Genomic DNA, 17,252 nt, shown 5'->3' with positions numbered 1-17,252 from the left:
CTTAGTCACCGCGCAGTCTTTACTTATACGATAAAACAAAATTAAAACATCTGTTTGGATAGAGAATTCAAGATTTTTTTGTTCTTGTCCTTTTAGGTTTGTTTTCATTGTGAATATCAAAGAGAGCTTCTATGAATCTTGAAAGGCCTTTGCTTAGCCAAGCAACAATGTACAATCGACTGTCTTGGTGGTGACCCACCTCGGAATCAGGAAATTTGCCAGGTTACGAGAGCTGAATAGTGTTTGATCCTTTTGGCTCACCATACAGAGAACTGTACGAATATCACCGCACTCACGCCTACCCTCAAATAAGTCAATTTTATTTTCGAAACCAGCTTTAACAAAGTTAAAGATCAGTAGCACTGTTCTGTTTACATCATGTTTAGAACTTCATCCGGACATCAAAGGTAATTTAATTCACAGATCGCACCCAGCATAAGCTGTGAGCAGCCAGTTTCATAATAATAAGGATCTGAGGCATCTTCGATGGCTTCGGCAACGAGAAAATTACAACGTTACTAAACAGCACGTGCGGCATCAAGTTTGGTACATTTCTTTGCTGTTACCAAAACATTAATTTTTCATTTTCTTTCTTAACAAGCACGCAGCTCTTACCACGTTGTAGAAGTTGAACGAGTTGGGTCAGTCAAGGAAAGTGAGTTTTCATTTTTGAGGGCGTTTTCGTTGTAGATGCTGTCCATGGAAGGTATACGAAAGGGGTACCATTTGTCAATGGAAGGTATACGAAAGAGGTACCTTTTCTGCCAAAAATGGTATACAAAAGGGTAAGGGGTCGGACTTCGGGGCGAAGCCTCCCCATATTAATTTTTTTAGTACCCCCACCCCCCCCCCCCCCCCGGGGGGGTTGTGACATGACATGGCAAAAAATCTCACGGCCGCAAGAGACTGGCACCAAGTAAAACGATAAAACAAAATGGCTTCCGCTTTTCCTTTAGGTTTGCATTTGAAACATGTCCGGAAACAAGCAAGGTATATAAAGATGGAGGAATGGAGATAAGACTACTCCCTTTTAAACAACGGTTGCTTTTCGTCTAGGGCTACAGCTGGCTCAAACGAGGAATTCATTCAGTTCCTATTTGTGAAGGACAGTTCAGATTCGTCGATTCGTCGTGTTTGTATACCTTAGTAACCAGTCGTCCGGTACTTCGATTCTTGTGCGATTGAAGCAGTTAATGGATGTTAAAGCACAACCCTTAGCCTCCAACGCAGTAGCTCCACTGGGTTTTGAAGTGTTATATGGATAAAAACAATTCTTCTGGCGAAGTTAAGTGGACTTTGGCTTTCTCAGCTGATGTGCCGAAGAAGGATGCAGGACCAAAATATTCGCGTATTTCCGAACATTTTCGGCACGTTACACCCGGTGTCATTCAGTGCTCGATGTTTTGTGGAGGAAAGCAGTGTAAATATGAAAACCCTTCCAGGATGAAAACTGATGAAATGGCGATTAATGGTCTTTATTCTTCGTGGTATGTGTTCCTTGAATATTTAGGAATAATTAGCAACATAAATTAATTATTGATTCCCGGACTCTGCATCATTTGTGGGTTTGGTTTGTTGTTGGTTCTCGTCCTTGCTCCGAGAGGTTTTTCTCCGGTACTCCGGTTTTCCCCTCTCCTCTACCAAATTTTTCTAAATTTCCAATTTGATCTGGAAAAATAACTGTCCCCAATTAGTGCCCTGTGCTAAATACATGTACATATTTGACACTTACATAAAGTAAATGATATTAATATTGTATTTATTTTAATGTATTTATTTTATCACTAACAGTACACACTAGACCAGAGCTAAGACCATTTAGCAATATGGCAGGTGTCCAGAGAGGCCCTGTATTATTGTCACGTCTTGGAGTGGCTTTAAGTGAACCTTGACTGTTGGCAAAAATTAAGCACACCATTTAAGAAACCAGAAAGCCATGAAAATATTTAAGTTGACAAGACACATGATTCTTTTTTTCTTCAAAAATATTTAAGCAGTAAATATCATGTTCATTATGTTCACTCTCTCCTATAGCTAATTACTCTTTTGAAATAAATTAACATAGTGTGATATTAACCTTGAATATAGAAAATTATATCAGGTTGAATATTTTTAGTTCAGTTATTATGTCACTGTGGATTCAACTACATTAACAAGTAACGTCCATCATTATTTTGGAATATGACATAAAATTAGCTTGTAAAATATCGGTAACAAGTTGTACAAAAATCAGTAACTATTTGTACTGTTGTTTTATCAAATTTTGATGTTTGATGAGTGTAGTGTATTAGCTAACTTCAAATAATTTTGTCAGATAAGGGGATTATTGCATGCTCGGGTCCCTTAGCAATTTCAAGCCTGACTCCCAAAATTTTCAATGGTGGCTGTTTGTTTGTATTCACATAATTTTACCCGGTCCTTGCTAGCTAAAATTTTCAAAAAGGTTACTCAATGCTTGGAATTTCATAAATCCTGGTTTTGTGTACAAAGTTGGGCTATTTTTGTATGTTAAATTTAAGTGTGGCAAGTACTAGTCAAGACGTCAGGGTGCTAAATGTAGCTAAGACTGGCATTGCAGAATACATAATTTTCTGAAGTGCTTTTTACTTACAAGAAAAAGTATTCTTTTTCAAAGTTCATTTTCATTGGAGTCCAGTCAGGCAGAAAACTTCAGTTACTCTCTCAGAGCATAAGAAGATGACTTGTGGCAAGTCTGAAGAAAAAGTTACACAATGTATATGCTCTCAAGAAAAACTGCTATGCTACCAACTATTCACCAAGAATGTTCAGTACCCCTGAAAAACTTAAGGCCTGGTTTTTTGCGTTCTTTCTTTCTTCCTTTTTTTTTTTTTTGGTAAGTTGCGTTTTAAATTGTTTCTATGGAATGTCAGATTCTCTTCAGTCTAAATTCCACTGTAGGCACAGCTTAATAATAGCAATTGTACCATAATTATTGTGCAGTATAAATTAATATGTAGTTTGACAGTTTCAAGCTCTCAAACAATTTAACATCGTGTTTTATTGTTATTTGTTTCTCCTCAATCATAGTACATGTACTGTATTTTTTTTTAAACAATTTCCCAGCTCTGCCAATTTTTATAATGGATTGTGTTTTGGGGTCTGTCGAGTGATTAAGCAGAGGGAAATATAAGGTTACTAAGGTGTCAATTAACCAGTAAACACAACTGCCAATGATTTTTCAGTTGGCTAACAGCTGAGTAATTCAACTTCAAGAAAATATCATTCAGCTTTAAGTGTAATGTTAACCTTAAAATAATAATATCTGTTATGAAAGCAAGACAAAAGTAGCTAGGTAAAAATTGACAGCACTTTATATAATTATAACACTAATTCATTTATCAGTTTTGCCTGCAGCCAATTGGTCAGGATGCATATGGGGTGATGGCAAAAAGACAAGTCAGATGAGATGGCATTGTTTCTTTTTATCCATTAATAATAGTTATTAATTCATCGGATTTACAGGCAGCTAACATTTAGGAAATACTTGGGAAGAAATAGACATTTAATATATGTCAATAAATTGCACATTTTCTACCCATTTTACCAGGGTTACTACACAGATTTTAGCCACAGCTCGTCCTTCTACTGAAGTTATAAAGAAATATGATGTCATTCCACAGTTTGCCAGGCAAGTTATTCATTTAATAATTTCTAGTATTATTATTTTTTGATGCATTTGGAAGTTACGAAGTTACAATTATATTATTATATTTTTTATTACAAATTATTAAATATGGTAGCTGTGAACAAAAGGAATCAATCAAGCTCTATGTCTTCTTGGTGTAGGTCGCTTTTAATTAATTATTATAAAAATAATGTTAACCAACATAATTTTCTACCTTAACTGAGTCATTGTATTAATTGTATTGTATAGGAAAATGCACACAACTTCATCATGATCGAGTTTTGTATGATAATGAATAAAGTCCTTCTCTCTTTTAGGGCAGGAATTAAATCACTGATTAATCTTCAACATCCTGGGGAACATGCTAGCTGTGGCTTTGGTCTTGAACCTGAAAGTGGTTTTTCCTACATTCCTGAGCACTTTATGCAGGAAGACAGTATGTGATAATATTTATTATATGTGGTGCATAATGTTATGGTGAACATTATTAAACATGCACTGTTTGTTGATTGTACTCTTCAACCCTAAATGCTGGAACATTGTAAACCAACATGTGTGGGATGGCAATACTGGATGTGCATGTGTCAAAATGCTATAATAACAATAACAAACAACAAAGAAACTATTGAAAAAATAGCAAATACGATTACACCAACCAGCTATTCCCTACATTATGTTTCAGTTTAATAGATGAATGTACCAAGATAGAAAAAATAAAAATCATAGGTGTTTAATAGGTGTTTAATATTAATGTTAAATTTATGTTATGAAAAAGGAGGAAAAGAGAAATTAAAACGAAATTTGAATGAAAGAGAGATGAAATAAAATAACCAAGCAGGAAGTTAAGTGGACTTAGGCATTTCGTTGATTGTCATGGCCAGTTCAATCAATATAGTCATCCTCCTTTTTAAACATATATTCATAACCTATTCATATGTTTTAATTTTGAAATTAACTTTCTGTTCTTAATTGCACACATTAGCTGAAATACATGTACAGTTCCAACATTTTTTGCATCCAACAATTCTCAAATTGTTGGGCATTTGACTGAAAAAAGAAAACACATTTATCCTTAAAAAAAATGTTTTAAGATCATCCAACATGGGTTCTATGTGTAAATGTTTCAACATTGTTGGACCAACAATCTGTGGCTAAGATTTAGCTGTAGCTTTGACATTGTTGCAGTTGCACTCAAAGCCAGCTGAATCAAAACTAAAATGGTCCATGAATAACCAGTGTCATATCTAAGGATGAAAATTCACCCACTGGCCAGACCTTTCAAAAGAATTATGAGAGACCTACACTTTCTGACAAAGCTTGATCCTGTATTTTAAATAATCAAGAAGTGTTACATCGATCTACATGTACAAATTGTAGGCTGTCAGTAGTTTATTGCAACTTACAGACTGTTGAAGTGCAGCTGGGAGTATTAGTTTTTTGTAAACTTAAACTTGAAGTAACATGAGATCATCACTTTAATTCACTTTCAGCAATAAGGTAGTGAATGGCTCCCTGGAGTTCTTCATGTCAGTTGTTAAAAGTGAATAGTATTCATTTGATAAATTATAATAGTATTAAAATAATTATAATTTTTTTGTTTTTTCCGCATGTACATGGCAGTTTACTTTTACAACTTTGGATGGTGAGTTTTTTAAAGTTTTTCTATTGCTTTTAGTGTAATGACTTTTAATACATACTGTAAACTGCCACTTATAAGCCCTGGGCTTATCCAACTTCGTAAGGGGTTTAAGATGGGCTTATAAATGAAGGGGCTTATATCCGAGGGGGCTAATATAACCGGAATAAAAAAATCTTTTTGAAACCAGCTATTTATAGCAGTGTTGATTGAAATACGTTTTTCATTTACTGGTTTTTAATTAAGCTTTAAAACATCAATATTTGGAAAAAATTAATATTAAAAACTCAAACGAAACTGGAGGGGGGCTTATATCCGGGAGTGGGGGGGGGAGGGGCTTATAATTGGATGTATTTCTTGGTTTACAGTCACTGGTAGATGGGCCTATAACTGGGGTGGGGCTTTAAAAGTGGCAGTTTATGGTATGGCGAAATATATAAAATAAAATATGTATTAAGTAAATAATAATAATTTTCTTTACAATTAAATCCAATTTCTGATGTGATTAATGCTTTCCAAACAGATATCGATAGATAGATGCTTTATTAAAACTAATTAATATGTAGTTTTTTTACAATAAAATTTAAAAATTCAAAAAAATTACAAACTAAAGGTAAAAAAACTGCCATAAAATGACAAAAATTACAATTTGAGCGCATTACTAAGAAGGAATGAGTTCTTCAATCTATTTGTCTTAAAATTAGTGTTAAATTTTCATTTCTTCCTCAAGTTGTAATGACAGGTGTTCCTCTCTGGGAGTAAAACATCAAAATGAATTGTTGGATGCCCCCGACTTGGAGGCAATTTTTTTCCTTTCCATAGAACTTGGTTTTGTGCTTTTTGGCAAGCTGTTTTTTGACCAGGGTACCATGATCCTCCAAAATGGGTAACAATCTATGCCTGAGTGGATTTGATCGAATGACATGCTTAATTATTACAATGATGGAGCCATTACAGCTCCACTGTTAGAGTGCCATTCCTTCTGGGGTTTTCTACTTTCGGCTGGTGGTTACTTTCTGAACATTTAAAACAGCTTTCCTGCTGTTGTATGATCTCTTGGTCCTGGATGTTGTGCAAATGGCTGTTACATGCAGCACAATTTACTTCAAGTTTTGTTTATTCTGTTTGCTATCTTCTCTTTAATTTGTGTGTGTAGCCATATTTTTTAAAGGTGCATTTCTTTGGGAAAATGTAAGAATGGATTTCTGATCCGAGATCATAGAGATTCTTCGTATCCAAAGAAACAAAAAATCTGAAAATGGATTTTGCTTCAGTTTTACAGAGTTTTGTCTACTTCTACGGCAGTGGGTTTTTAATACAATCATTTCTGCGCGATTTTACAAGAAAATAGCACTTACCTTGATCACTCATGGCGGGAATGTACATGTAATGGCGGCTCTTCTTGGTTCTCATCAGAAGACCACTTGCCAATTTTTTTTTTTTTTTTTTTGGATCCATTCCCGAAAGAAACTCATGGATCGTGAATCCTAAAAATCCGGATTTAGATTTGATCTAAAGAATCCACCCCAAGTGTGGATACTTTAGATTCAACATCCATGTTTGGGTTTTAGTAAAGAAACGCAAAATCCGTTTTAGGGGCTCAAAAATCTTGATTCGGATTTTACCACAGAAATGCACCTTTAAGTTTTTGTAGGTTTGTTGCCATCCAATCGCGTCAGAAAGAGGCCAACAACAAACAGACCATGAAAATAGAAACTGACAAATTGATCAAAATAGGCCATTTTCATGATCGCGTCATTTTACTACAACTACCAGAATTCATTTCGCTTTCCTTTTCAAATTCAAACTTTGTAAATTATCCCAGTGGACAGCAAAGAACAAATTATAGCTCCAATAAGCATGAGAAAACAAAAACCAGAAGGATTCTGGTAGTTGTAATAAAATGATGCTATAGTGAACCAATCAGTGACCTATTGGTACCACTGAGCTAAACCTCTTTGTTGTTTTGTAACAAGCCAATTAATCCACAAAACACAACTTGAAATAAATGAAACAATAGAGAGAGAATACCACTTTACATAGCACATACATGTTGTACAATGTTATGTTATATATCAAACACAAGAAGGTGTGTTTCATCAGAAATCCAAACTCTTCGAAGGAGGTTGAAAAAACGAGGCGCAGCCAAGTTTTTTAAACGACTTTTTAAATGGCTTCTCAAATGATCAATAATTCTTGGAAAAATTCAAGGCTAAAGTTGGCAAAATTTTATGGTAATTAGGAACACATATCCAAACCACGGTCACAGTAGTGATTTTCTTTGTTTTCTCTGTAAGAATTATTAATGAGTTTGAGAAGTTATGTCAACATTTCTACAGGTTTATGTACTGTCTGACTTGAAAAAAAATGTCAAGTAAGTTGTTTCCCAAATTTGATGTTAGTTAATACTAACTTCACATGTCATGATGCACACACTAATTTATTCTTGTTTGACTCCAAGGAATGATTATGGTGTACGATCTTTAGAGTCCATTCTTGATATGGTGAAGGTTATGTCATTTGCTCTTATGAATGGAAAGGTAAGTCATTTAATCCTAGCTGATAAGCTATCTCAAGCCAATAAGCCATCTCAATGATGAACTCCTCTTCAGGTTCACAAGCAAAAGTTAAAAAAATATGTGTGAAAAAAATAAAAAAAAAACTGCAAGATATTTGTTTGTTCATGCCAGTTAGAAGTATTTTTTATGTACAGATAATAACGTAACTGTACTAATTTGTCTTCAGCTGTAACTTTTCAATCCATGATGACATATCCAAGATGCCGCCGGCCATTGGGCAAATATTGTTATGCTATTAATATGCCACATGACATCATCACTTCCCGTTACAGTCCTCAAAGGAAATATCTTTGGACATATAGCCATCTATCCTCCAAGTCTCATTGTCATAGATCTTATAGCCTGAGTATCAGGCTTTTCGGGGTGGAAGGGGGACCTTATGCTCAGGTTATAGCTCTTATATTTGCAAAGATATGGAGGAGGGAGGGGCAGAATCCCTCCCCACCCCACCCTAGAAGACAATAAAAGCCCCGGTCTACATAGGGTTAACAGCCATTTTCTTTACCTTCCAGGCTGCAGTACACTGTCATGCAGGTCTTGGTTAGTTTTGTTTATATTTTGTATTTTATTTTATTTGTTTACTTAGTTTTTTTAGTTTTTTCTTTATACCAGGCCGCAAAACCCAGAAGAGAACATTAGATTAAAGCAGGTAGACCGAATAAGACATGGGTTTAAAATAGTTACTGGTACTAAAACTTTTGTAGTAGTACGTAGTAGAATTAAGAGTAGTAAAAACAAAGAAGAGGAAAATATTATCATTATATTAAAAGATTTCTCTCACAGTTTACTTTGGCAGGGTTATCTCTCATAATGAAATTTAAACTTAACACAGCGATGAGGGGGGCTCAAGAAACCACAGAACTAATAGACAAGTTTTAATAGTCACCTCCTCATGGTGATATTGCAAGATGTATGGCTAAACATTGAACTCAGCAAAATATACTGATTTGTAAGGGTAATTATGAATTAAAAAATCAGGAATTCTTTTCTGGAAACAAGCTAGGGTCTTTGGGGTAATTTGACAGGCAAAATACCGGTAGTTGAATCTCACAGTAATTTATATGGACTTTACTATAATATAAGATGGAAGATGTATGTGGATATCTAATTTTGTTTTTCAGGTAGAACTGGAGTACTCATTGCTTGCTATCTTGTGTTTTCTGAGAGAATAGAAGCAGAAGAGGTCTGTGATATGTTTTGACTTACACTGTGGCCAATAAAGCTGTGAACAAAAATATATATGGAAATAATGTTGATATTTGTACAACCACATCCTTAGAGATTCAGGGATAGATATATACATAGTGGGGGCGAAGAAGAAATCAAAATGGATGTGAAAAAAATTTGGCAAAGAAGGTCCATGAGCAATATTGAGGAATGTAAATTATACTTTAATCAAACTGGTCTTAAAACCAACCCAAAAATAAACACAACTGAAAAGATCAGATGTAGTCCACAATTGCCATTGCCTTAATCTCTAAGCATTTTGGACATCTCTGACTTTTATCAGTGCCTATGCACTTTTGGATTTTCCTTAGACATTTTAATATGTATGTTGAAAAATGTGTGCTTACTGTGTGATTTCTTTTTCTTCCCAGGCAATACACCAAGTGAGATCAAACAGGTACAGCTGTAGAGTGGTGATTAAGTGTTAATTAGTGTTGTGGTTTTAATCTGACTTTGTTAACCAGTTTAACTTCTATGTTCTTTTGTCTCTGACTCATTACTTTTATCATTACTTTTAACCATAGCCAAAAATAGCTCCATGTATTTAAGTTAAAAAGTAACAAGAATCCAGCTGACCTTATGTAGTCTGTTTCCATAAGATGCAATTTAATATGCCTTCAGGAAGTCACTTATATATGGAAATAAAATCATGTAAAAAGAAATGCAACACCCCGAACTATCATAGGGTTAGGAAAGTTCCAAAATGAGATGAAGGCACATGTATTGATAAATTATGAGCCATAAACTCTGTCAATTTGTGATCATGGGGATTGAGAGAAACAAGCAAATACACAAAAAACCCACTCTGCTTGTTAGTTACAATTGTGAACAAAGTTCAACCATACTGACTCCAATGACTCATGATTGACCAGATGATTTTGGTTCATCATAAATACATTTGGACACTTTAAAGTTTATGGAGCAAATGGGGTAGTTGTTTTAATAACGGTGGGGTTGAATTAACACAGATTACTTATTAAAATTTTAACACAACTGCACATGATTTTCTTGAGCTAAACTCAACATGCAGATTTTCCTTATTTTTGTCTGTAATGTTCACATGGTTATTTTGTATTGTGGAGTAAACTTTTTGCGAGAAATATTTCAGCAGGCAATAAATTTTCGTAAGAACATTGATTTATGGGTTATAAAGAAATTCTAAAGTTTATGTTACAGTTTGTAATTTGATGGTGCTGCTGATAATTTTTGCAGGCCCAAAGCTGTCCAGACTAGAGGTCAGATTCAATGTGTCATTGATTTTACCAACTTCCTCCATCGTCTCTGGGTTGTATTCCCATCATGGTAAGGATATTATCCTGTTGATCAAACTTGTATGTAGTTTCTCCCAAGGACTGAGTGACGTCCTTATTTCTGTGCAGTGAATTAGGGGGGGGGAAGAGGGGGGGATGAAACTCTCATATGAAAGGGGCAGGAACGCTCGTCGTTCGCTTAGGGATGTAAATTGCGGATTTTGGTCTCACTTAGGGTCTTCTGGGCAAAATGCCATTATATTTAGCTGTGATGGTTGCACGTTTAGGATTGCACGCGAAGAAATATAAAAATATATATTTCTCTGTGTTTTAAAATGGTCTCTTTTAGGGGTCAAAGAAAGCTTGGGCCACGCCCAGAGCGGTCTCCTTTAGGGGTTTAATTTAAAATTTCCGACGAGCATTCCTCCCCCCCTTTCATATGAGAGTCCCACCCCCGGGGAATAAGCCACCATCAGCGACCCCAACTGTGATTAGCAGTACCCCTCTACACAGAGTTACCACCATACTATGCCCCTCCCACCGTCAAATTCGGGTAATGCTAACCGAAAAACACGACCTAGGAATTGTATTTTTTTGTTCTTGTTGTTGTTTGTTGCCGATCCCTGGGCACCCAACTCGCTATAAATAGGAGTAAATACATCCCTCGAAGGGTCTCATTTCAGCAAAATGGAAAACGCTGAAAGCCAAAAATAAACTTCTCCGTTTCTCCAGATATTTGCGGAATGAAGAAAGAACAAAACTGTCGTGTTTTATTTTCTAGTGCTCCCGGTGCCAAAAAGTTTACCTTGCAGCAGTACCTTAAGCGTCAGAGACATCTTTTGCACGGCATGGAATCACGAAACCTTAAACACCTCCCTAAGGTAAGAAGTGAATCACGAGAGGAACTAACTTTTTAATAGTTCAGCTCAAATAAGAACAGCAAAGCGTTCAAACATGACTCGTCAATTCCAGTTTTATCCATTAATACTGTTAACGTAATTTTCCCACTAATTCAGTAGCCAAGCTCTATATTTTCCTCTAAGCTTTTGAAAGTGCATTTTTTGTTAACAAGTTGTTTAAGTTTGCAATCTGATGAGAACAGGAAAGGCAGAGTTGTAGAAATACAAGAACAAGATAGAAAGAAAGAAAATGTCATAGAAACACTTGTCTTTACCTAGTCTTTCTATGTGTCTTCATATGAAATCTATTGGAACACGGACAATAGCCTGCGAGCAAGCTCTCTTGCCCCAAGAGAGCTTGCTCGCAGGCTACACGGCAATGGCAAATTTCCCATATTTCTAGCGAGTTGTGGAAGCATGTCTTGGCCTAGTTGATATCGTTGAAATTATTTTAGCCCGTTTACTCTGCAGATCAAAGTACATTTAGCTTGTAAGTTTTTTGTGGTAACTGCCTAGTGTGCCCGTTCCCGCGATTGTTTTTACGCTCATCGCTGCGAATCAGGTTGGCCTTTTTTTTCACATTACTTTTCAAAACGCCCCTCGATGGTGCCCGGGAACAAGATTAAAGTGCCACATCACTGCGATCAGCGAAAAACAAAACCGCCAAGTGTGTCCGCATCAATCGCTGGCGATCAAATTCGCCGCGATCGGCGAATAAAATCGCCTAGTGTGTCGCCGGCTTAACGTTCATAAGGCGGTTTGTAACTTTAAATCAGCTGCGGTACATAAGAGTGGTATATTCTGGTTCCTTGTGGATCTCTAGAGAAAAATGAAGGTGTCATAATTGTATAAAACCTGTACAATATTGGAGAAACAGTACTGTTTTTCATGAACGTGATGTCTGTTGAAGCAAAACAAGAATGGTCTTGCTCTTAATGTTTTAGCGTCATTTGCCTTTCTTTCAACCAGTACGTATTCATGAATTGTTCCACTTTAGTTCTTTTTCTTAAGTTCAATCAATGTTCTTTGCAGGTAGTGTACTTGTGTTGCTGTCGATTACTGGAAGTAGCAGGAGTGAAGAAGGAGGACACCCCGCTAACAACGACTCTCTCCCGGGAAGTCAAAGCTGTGTTTGCTGAAGTGGATGACAGTGACATTACAAACGAGTCTGTTGGGGACTCTATTCAACCCTCTATCTCAGAGGATATTGTCGATGCTTTAAAACACAATCCTTATGTAGATTCCAGTGTTCCATCATTAACAGGGTCTTCGCTAATGCACCATGCACAAAGCTTTGATGCAGTTGAAGAAATTTCTGAGAGAGAGGACATTAAACACGGTGGAAAAAGCCAGTTGGATGTTGATCTGTTAAAGCAGACAAGTAATCAAATCCTTGGAAGGCGTGCTTCAGATCCAAATGTTACATACGCTCGTGACAAGCTGTTTTCAGATTATAAACCCATTCTTCCTTCAGTTCATAGTGTAACACTTGAACCCATTGAACTGCCAAATAGAAAGCCAAATAAGAAGAGACGAAAAGGAAAAAAGCTGCGCAGTGTAGAAGCTGAATCCAGTGTTGATAGCACAGCAGGAGAAGGCATAGCCGAGATGAACAGCTTCTCCAATTCCTTGAAGCGAAATGCGGAGCAATCAGCAACCAATGATAGAATCCAAGTGGCCAAGTGTTTGGCATCTAGCGCATGCGCTGATAGCAGCGTACAGAATCGCGTGGAGAGAATAAAGGTAATTATCATGATTATATCTCTCAGTTAGAACGCGCCGTGTGATTGGTCAATTTTCCGGGATGTATTTCACTGTACGGCCCGCTAAATTTGAAAGTTTCCTTTCCCGTTCGCCCGATTAACCTCAGAGATATAATAAATATCTTACTGACCTGGTGTTTTCAGTCCGTACTGTAAGTTATGGATCCTCGTTTTTTTTCTTTCTTTCTTTTTCTTTATTTATATTTGTTTTAGTAGCTGAAACGGTCGTAGTTATGTTGTAACCTATTCTTTCTTAGCGGAAACTGAACAGTTCAGATTGCTGGGAGGAGGTTTGCAGTGAAAGTGATCCGTGGGTCCTCACTCGCCTTTTGTGGACTTGGCTTGGCAATCTGGCGGTGAGTACTTCTTTATAGTATGATACTGGCAGCATACAAGAGACTACACAACCAGTGTTGAGATGCTTACAGTGAGCGTTCCATTTGCACCAACTAACCAAATTGTTTTGGATATTGAAAGCTGGAGTGCAAGTGCCATATAGTTTCCTCACTGTAAGTTCAAAGAATGAAACCTCGCGAAGTATATCAAAATTTTTGAAACTCGGGACTTTATGTTGTAGTTGCTCCGTTTCGTTTCGTGTTTTGTTCTAGTAAATACAGGATCTTCCTCATTGTTTCATATTCGTGAGCCAGTAGAGTTAACACAAGTTAATGTGATATAATAATTAATAATGATAATTTATTACTTATATAGCGCGCGAATCATAAACAGATGCTCTCGCGATCAACTTACAGATTGGTTTTCTTACAGGAACCTGCTCTTACAGAGAAAGAGGTGTCACTACTGGAGGAAAATATTGATGACCCCATAAGTGCTGTAAAACAACTAGGCCGTGTAAGTTTTGCATCCGACTCACACTCAACTCAATCAAAGATATCAAATTGGAAATGTTCTCGATGGCGTACGAAGTTACTTGAAGTACACAAGACAAAAAAACACGAAGTAGTTCGAGTTATACATGTAGTTAACGTTGCAACAAAGCGCAAATTTTCGTATTTCCGGGATTTTGATTTGGCTTCCGTTTTTCACTCGAGTCATGACTATACCAGCGTCACGTTAAAAAATTGATTTTGTCTTTTTGTTGAGGCCTGTAGCCTTGTTTTCGTCGAGTGATCTAAGAGCATCACAGACCTCTTCAGCTGTCTACTGGATGTCAAATATGGTGTTGGTGGATACACTTGTTGGCACGTCAGAAACTATATGCCCCTCGCTGGTATTGGGGAACTTTTTATTGTTTGACTTCAGCAAAGTCGGAATAAACTGAAAAAAATTAGTTTTGGAGGAGATTAGAGACGTAGCTCTTCGCCTTAGTTCGCGAAACATTTCCCTGCATGACTTTCGCCTAGTTTTCCTCCTGCAAAAGTCTTTTAACATAAGCAAGTGTTTCACCTCGCCATCTATCCAAGGGAGTGCGCCGCGTCTCCTGATTTTTTGCAAGGTACACTGTCAGCTGCTGCCCTAAGAGAACGTCTTTCCAACGAGTCCAATCTTCCATTGTAATTTCTCTGAATTCAGAAATAGTCCTTTCGGTTGAGTTTTTGATTGGAGTAGCATTGCGTGTGTGGTTAGGAAATTTAAAATCCCAGAGATGATTGCTGTTTTCAGGAAGGTCGTGAACAAGTCGAGTCACTCGTCCAGGTCATAGCTGGGCGGTCGAGACTAAAGATTTCGTGGTATTCGCCTAGTGTTACTGCTAGTAGCATGTCTATCTTTGGGAGATTTTATTTTTCCTTTGCACGACATTAATTGACTATTAACACGATAAATTTATAGAAATTCTCATTATTGATCTGGCCACAATGTGTCAGTTTACTTTGAATTGCTTTATTTCCTTCCAGGGTGAGAGAGACACCTTAGAATGTTTGATAACTACTTTCTGCGAGGTAATGCATGGTTGAAGTGAAGCCAAGTCGGGTTTTCGTCTTTCAAAACTTAACTTATTTATGTAATTCCGTTTTCGCTTAGATTGCAATCCTGTTAATAAGGCCTCTGTTTAGTCGTAAATATCAAGTTCAGTCGCGAAATTAGGGTGGTCGGGCGGGATCAGTGAGGTTTTATAGAGCGATTTTCAGTTGAGTGTCGAAAGTAAGTTCACGTTTTCTTTGTTGCTTTACTGCGCTTTGTGATTGGTTTGCAAACTCCACACCACATTCTCAACCAATGAGAAGCAAAACCCAAACCAATCGTGACTCGGTCTCACGCGTTTTCCCGCGCTTGGCACCGACTACATGCATTTGCTTCGAGTTGTGATTGGTTCATTGCGACGTTTATGTCTGTTGTGATTAGCCAGAGTAATTGCTTTGCTTTTGGTTTTGCAACACTCAAATGAAACCGCTCTATCAACCAAAGCAACGTCCTCGCAAATGGGGGAATAGAAGTTGCAGAAGAATTGATACGGTAACACTTTTTCGTAGATGTTTCTCCGTTTGCGCGTACATGAAAAAATTGCTGCGGAAACATTTTTCCCTCCAAGAAGCAAAAATTGTTTGGGAAATATTTTGTTTTCAGTGGCAAATATTTCCACGTCAGGTTTCACACCAAGGGGACACTTTGGGCCATAAACAACTTTTCCGTAACAATTCCTCCTTTTTAGGGAGCTCATCCTGTTCTTTTATTTTGTCTATTTGTAGCTAGAACCTTTACCGAAGGAGATGGGTGATCGAGTGTTGCGTCATACAGCCATGGTTCTAACCCACAACATGGAGTTGTCTTTAACTCAATCCCTAAAGAGGTCAGAGCAGGCAGACGGCATGTGCACTCCGACGCAGTCACCAAGGCGAAGTGCAAAAGAAGAAGAAGAAGAAGACTTTGCAGATGTTTCGGAGTCTATGCTATGTTCACCTTCATACAGACTGCTTCGCTTTTTAAGGCAGCTTGTGGAAGCACTAAAAAGTTTAGGAGGATTATCTTAATGCCATTTTCATGCGATTCAGTCATGCACTCTGCAGTTGAGATCTATACAGATCACAATCTGAATGAATAATGAATTTATCAAAGGATATGCAACAGTGAAAACGTCGCCCATTGAAATTGCAACCTCTTTTACGCTACATGATGCCAAGAGTATCACATGTATTTATCATATACTCTTTTTTTTATAAGAACCTTTTTTGTAAGAACGTTGAGGCTAAACTGAAATTTGAGAACATACTACGAACATTACCCAGGTTGAGAGTCGGTTAAGAGCACTTTTATTTTGACTAAATGTTTTTAGAATGAACAGTATAAATACGGATAAAATAATACAGGTAAAACTTCGGTCTATATTGTCCAATTAACCCAAATAATAGCTGTCTTGGTCAAGCCCGGATAGATTTCTATAACAGGTAATTTAAGAACATCTTAAGAACTTTTCGGGCTCAAATTGCCAAAACAACGTTCAGCTTCTGCCCCAATATTAGTCGTTCTTGTAACAAAAAGGGTGGTATGTACATTTCGCGGTCAAGAGATATTTATTTTGTGCACATTGTTGAACCATTGGTTTTGTACTACTCCGGTGTATCCGATTCTTCTTTATTTATTTGTATATACAGTACCTTTTTATTGCACACTCACAGAAACTTTTATAATATGGCTTTTTTCCCACGGCAGAAAGAAATGAATATCAGTGAAGGATTACCGATGCGTTAGTAAAACCAATGTAAAACGTCGGCCTTAGAAAATAAGACCTGTTCCTTGTAATCACCTTGCTTGATTCTGATAACAAGTCTGGTGTGAAGCCAGACATTTGCACTTACAAACCTTGTGTATTGATGTGTATTTGTGTCTGTCCAGTTCCGATTGTACAGCATCACTTTGGTGTCCGGCGATTTCACTGTATTAAAGACTTTTTACAGTACGCTGATAACCGTGTGAACTTTGTATGAGAGCATGTCACTCGGGGCACAACAAAGTGTCCGTAAGCCGTATTAACCGGTGCCCCTATTTAACATGGACACCGGTTAAGAGCGGACTAATGTAAGAGAGAATATGTGGGCTTTTCGCCGGGGCAAACACAAACGTCCTTAATAAGCAAGTGTCCGTATTTAGCCGGTGCTCCAAAAGCGGGTTTCCACTGTAGAGCGATTTTTATTTTAGTGTCTAAATTAATGTCGCGTTTGCTTTGGTTTTTGGTTTCACTCTACTCCGTGATTGGTATAAAAAGGCGCCCTTTTCTCAGCTAAGTAAAGGAACACGTACCCAGGTCCCAGAGCTACTAGGTTATCTTTCTTATTCTTCCTCAAACAAAAGTGAG

At 37.1% G+C, this 17,252-nt stretch overlaps 1 protein-coding gene across 1 annotated transcript; it reads left to right on the top strand.

The window, feature by feature from the left end:
• The first annotated feature begins 34 nt into the window (after window positions 1–34).
• LOC146457850 (protein tyrosine phosphatase domain-containing protein 1-like) lies at window positions 35–17,123 on the top strand. The gene is made up of 15 exons (XM_085091477.1): window positions 35–1,487; window positions 3,569–3,649; window positions 3,964–4,082; window positions 5,267–5,288; window positions 7,744–7,822; window positions 8,374–8,401; window positions 8,983–9,044; window positions 9,460–9,485; window positions 10,301–10,390; window positions 11,120–11,219; window positions 12,270–12,980; window positions 13,258–13,356; window positions 13,769–13,852; window positions 14,857–14,901; window positions 15,649–17,123. Exons 1-15 carry the CDS (start codon window positions 1,258–1,260, stop codon window positions 15,928–15,930), a joined length of 2,058 nt encoding a protein of 685 aa, XP_084947603.1. The 5' UTR covers window positions 35–1,257; the 3' UTR covers window positions 15,931–17,123.
• The last annotated feature ends 129 nt before the right edge of the window (window positions 17,124–17,252 follow it).

The sequence above is a fragment of the Pavona decussata genome, unplaced genomic scaffold, assembly GCF_977016875.1.
Source record: "Pavona decussata unplaced genomic scaffold, jaPavDecu1.1 SCAFFOLD_237, whole genome shotgun sequence".
Lineage (NCBI taxonomy): Eukaryota > Metazoa > Cnidaria > Anthozoa > Scleractinia > Agariciidae > Pavona > Pavona decussata.
This window is presented reverse-complemented; position numbering and strand designations above follow the sequence as displayed.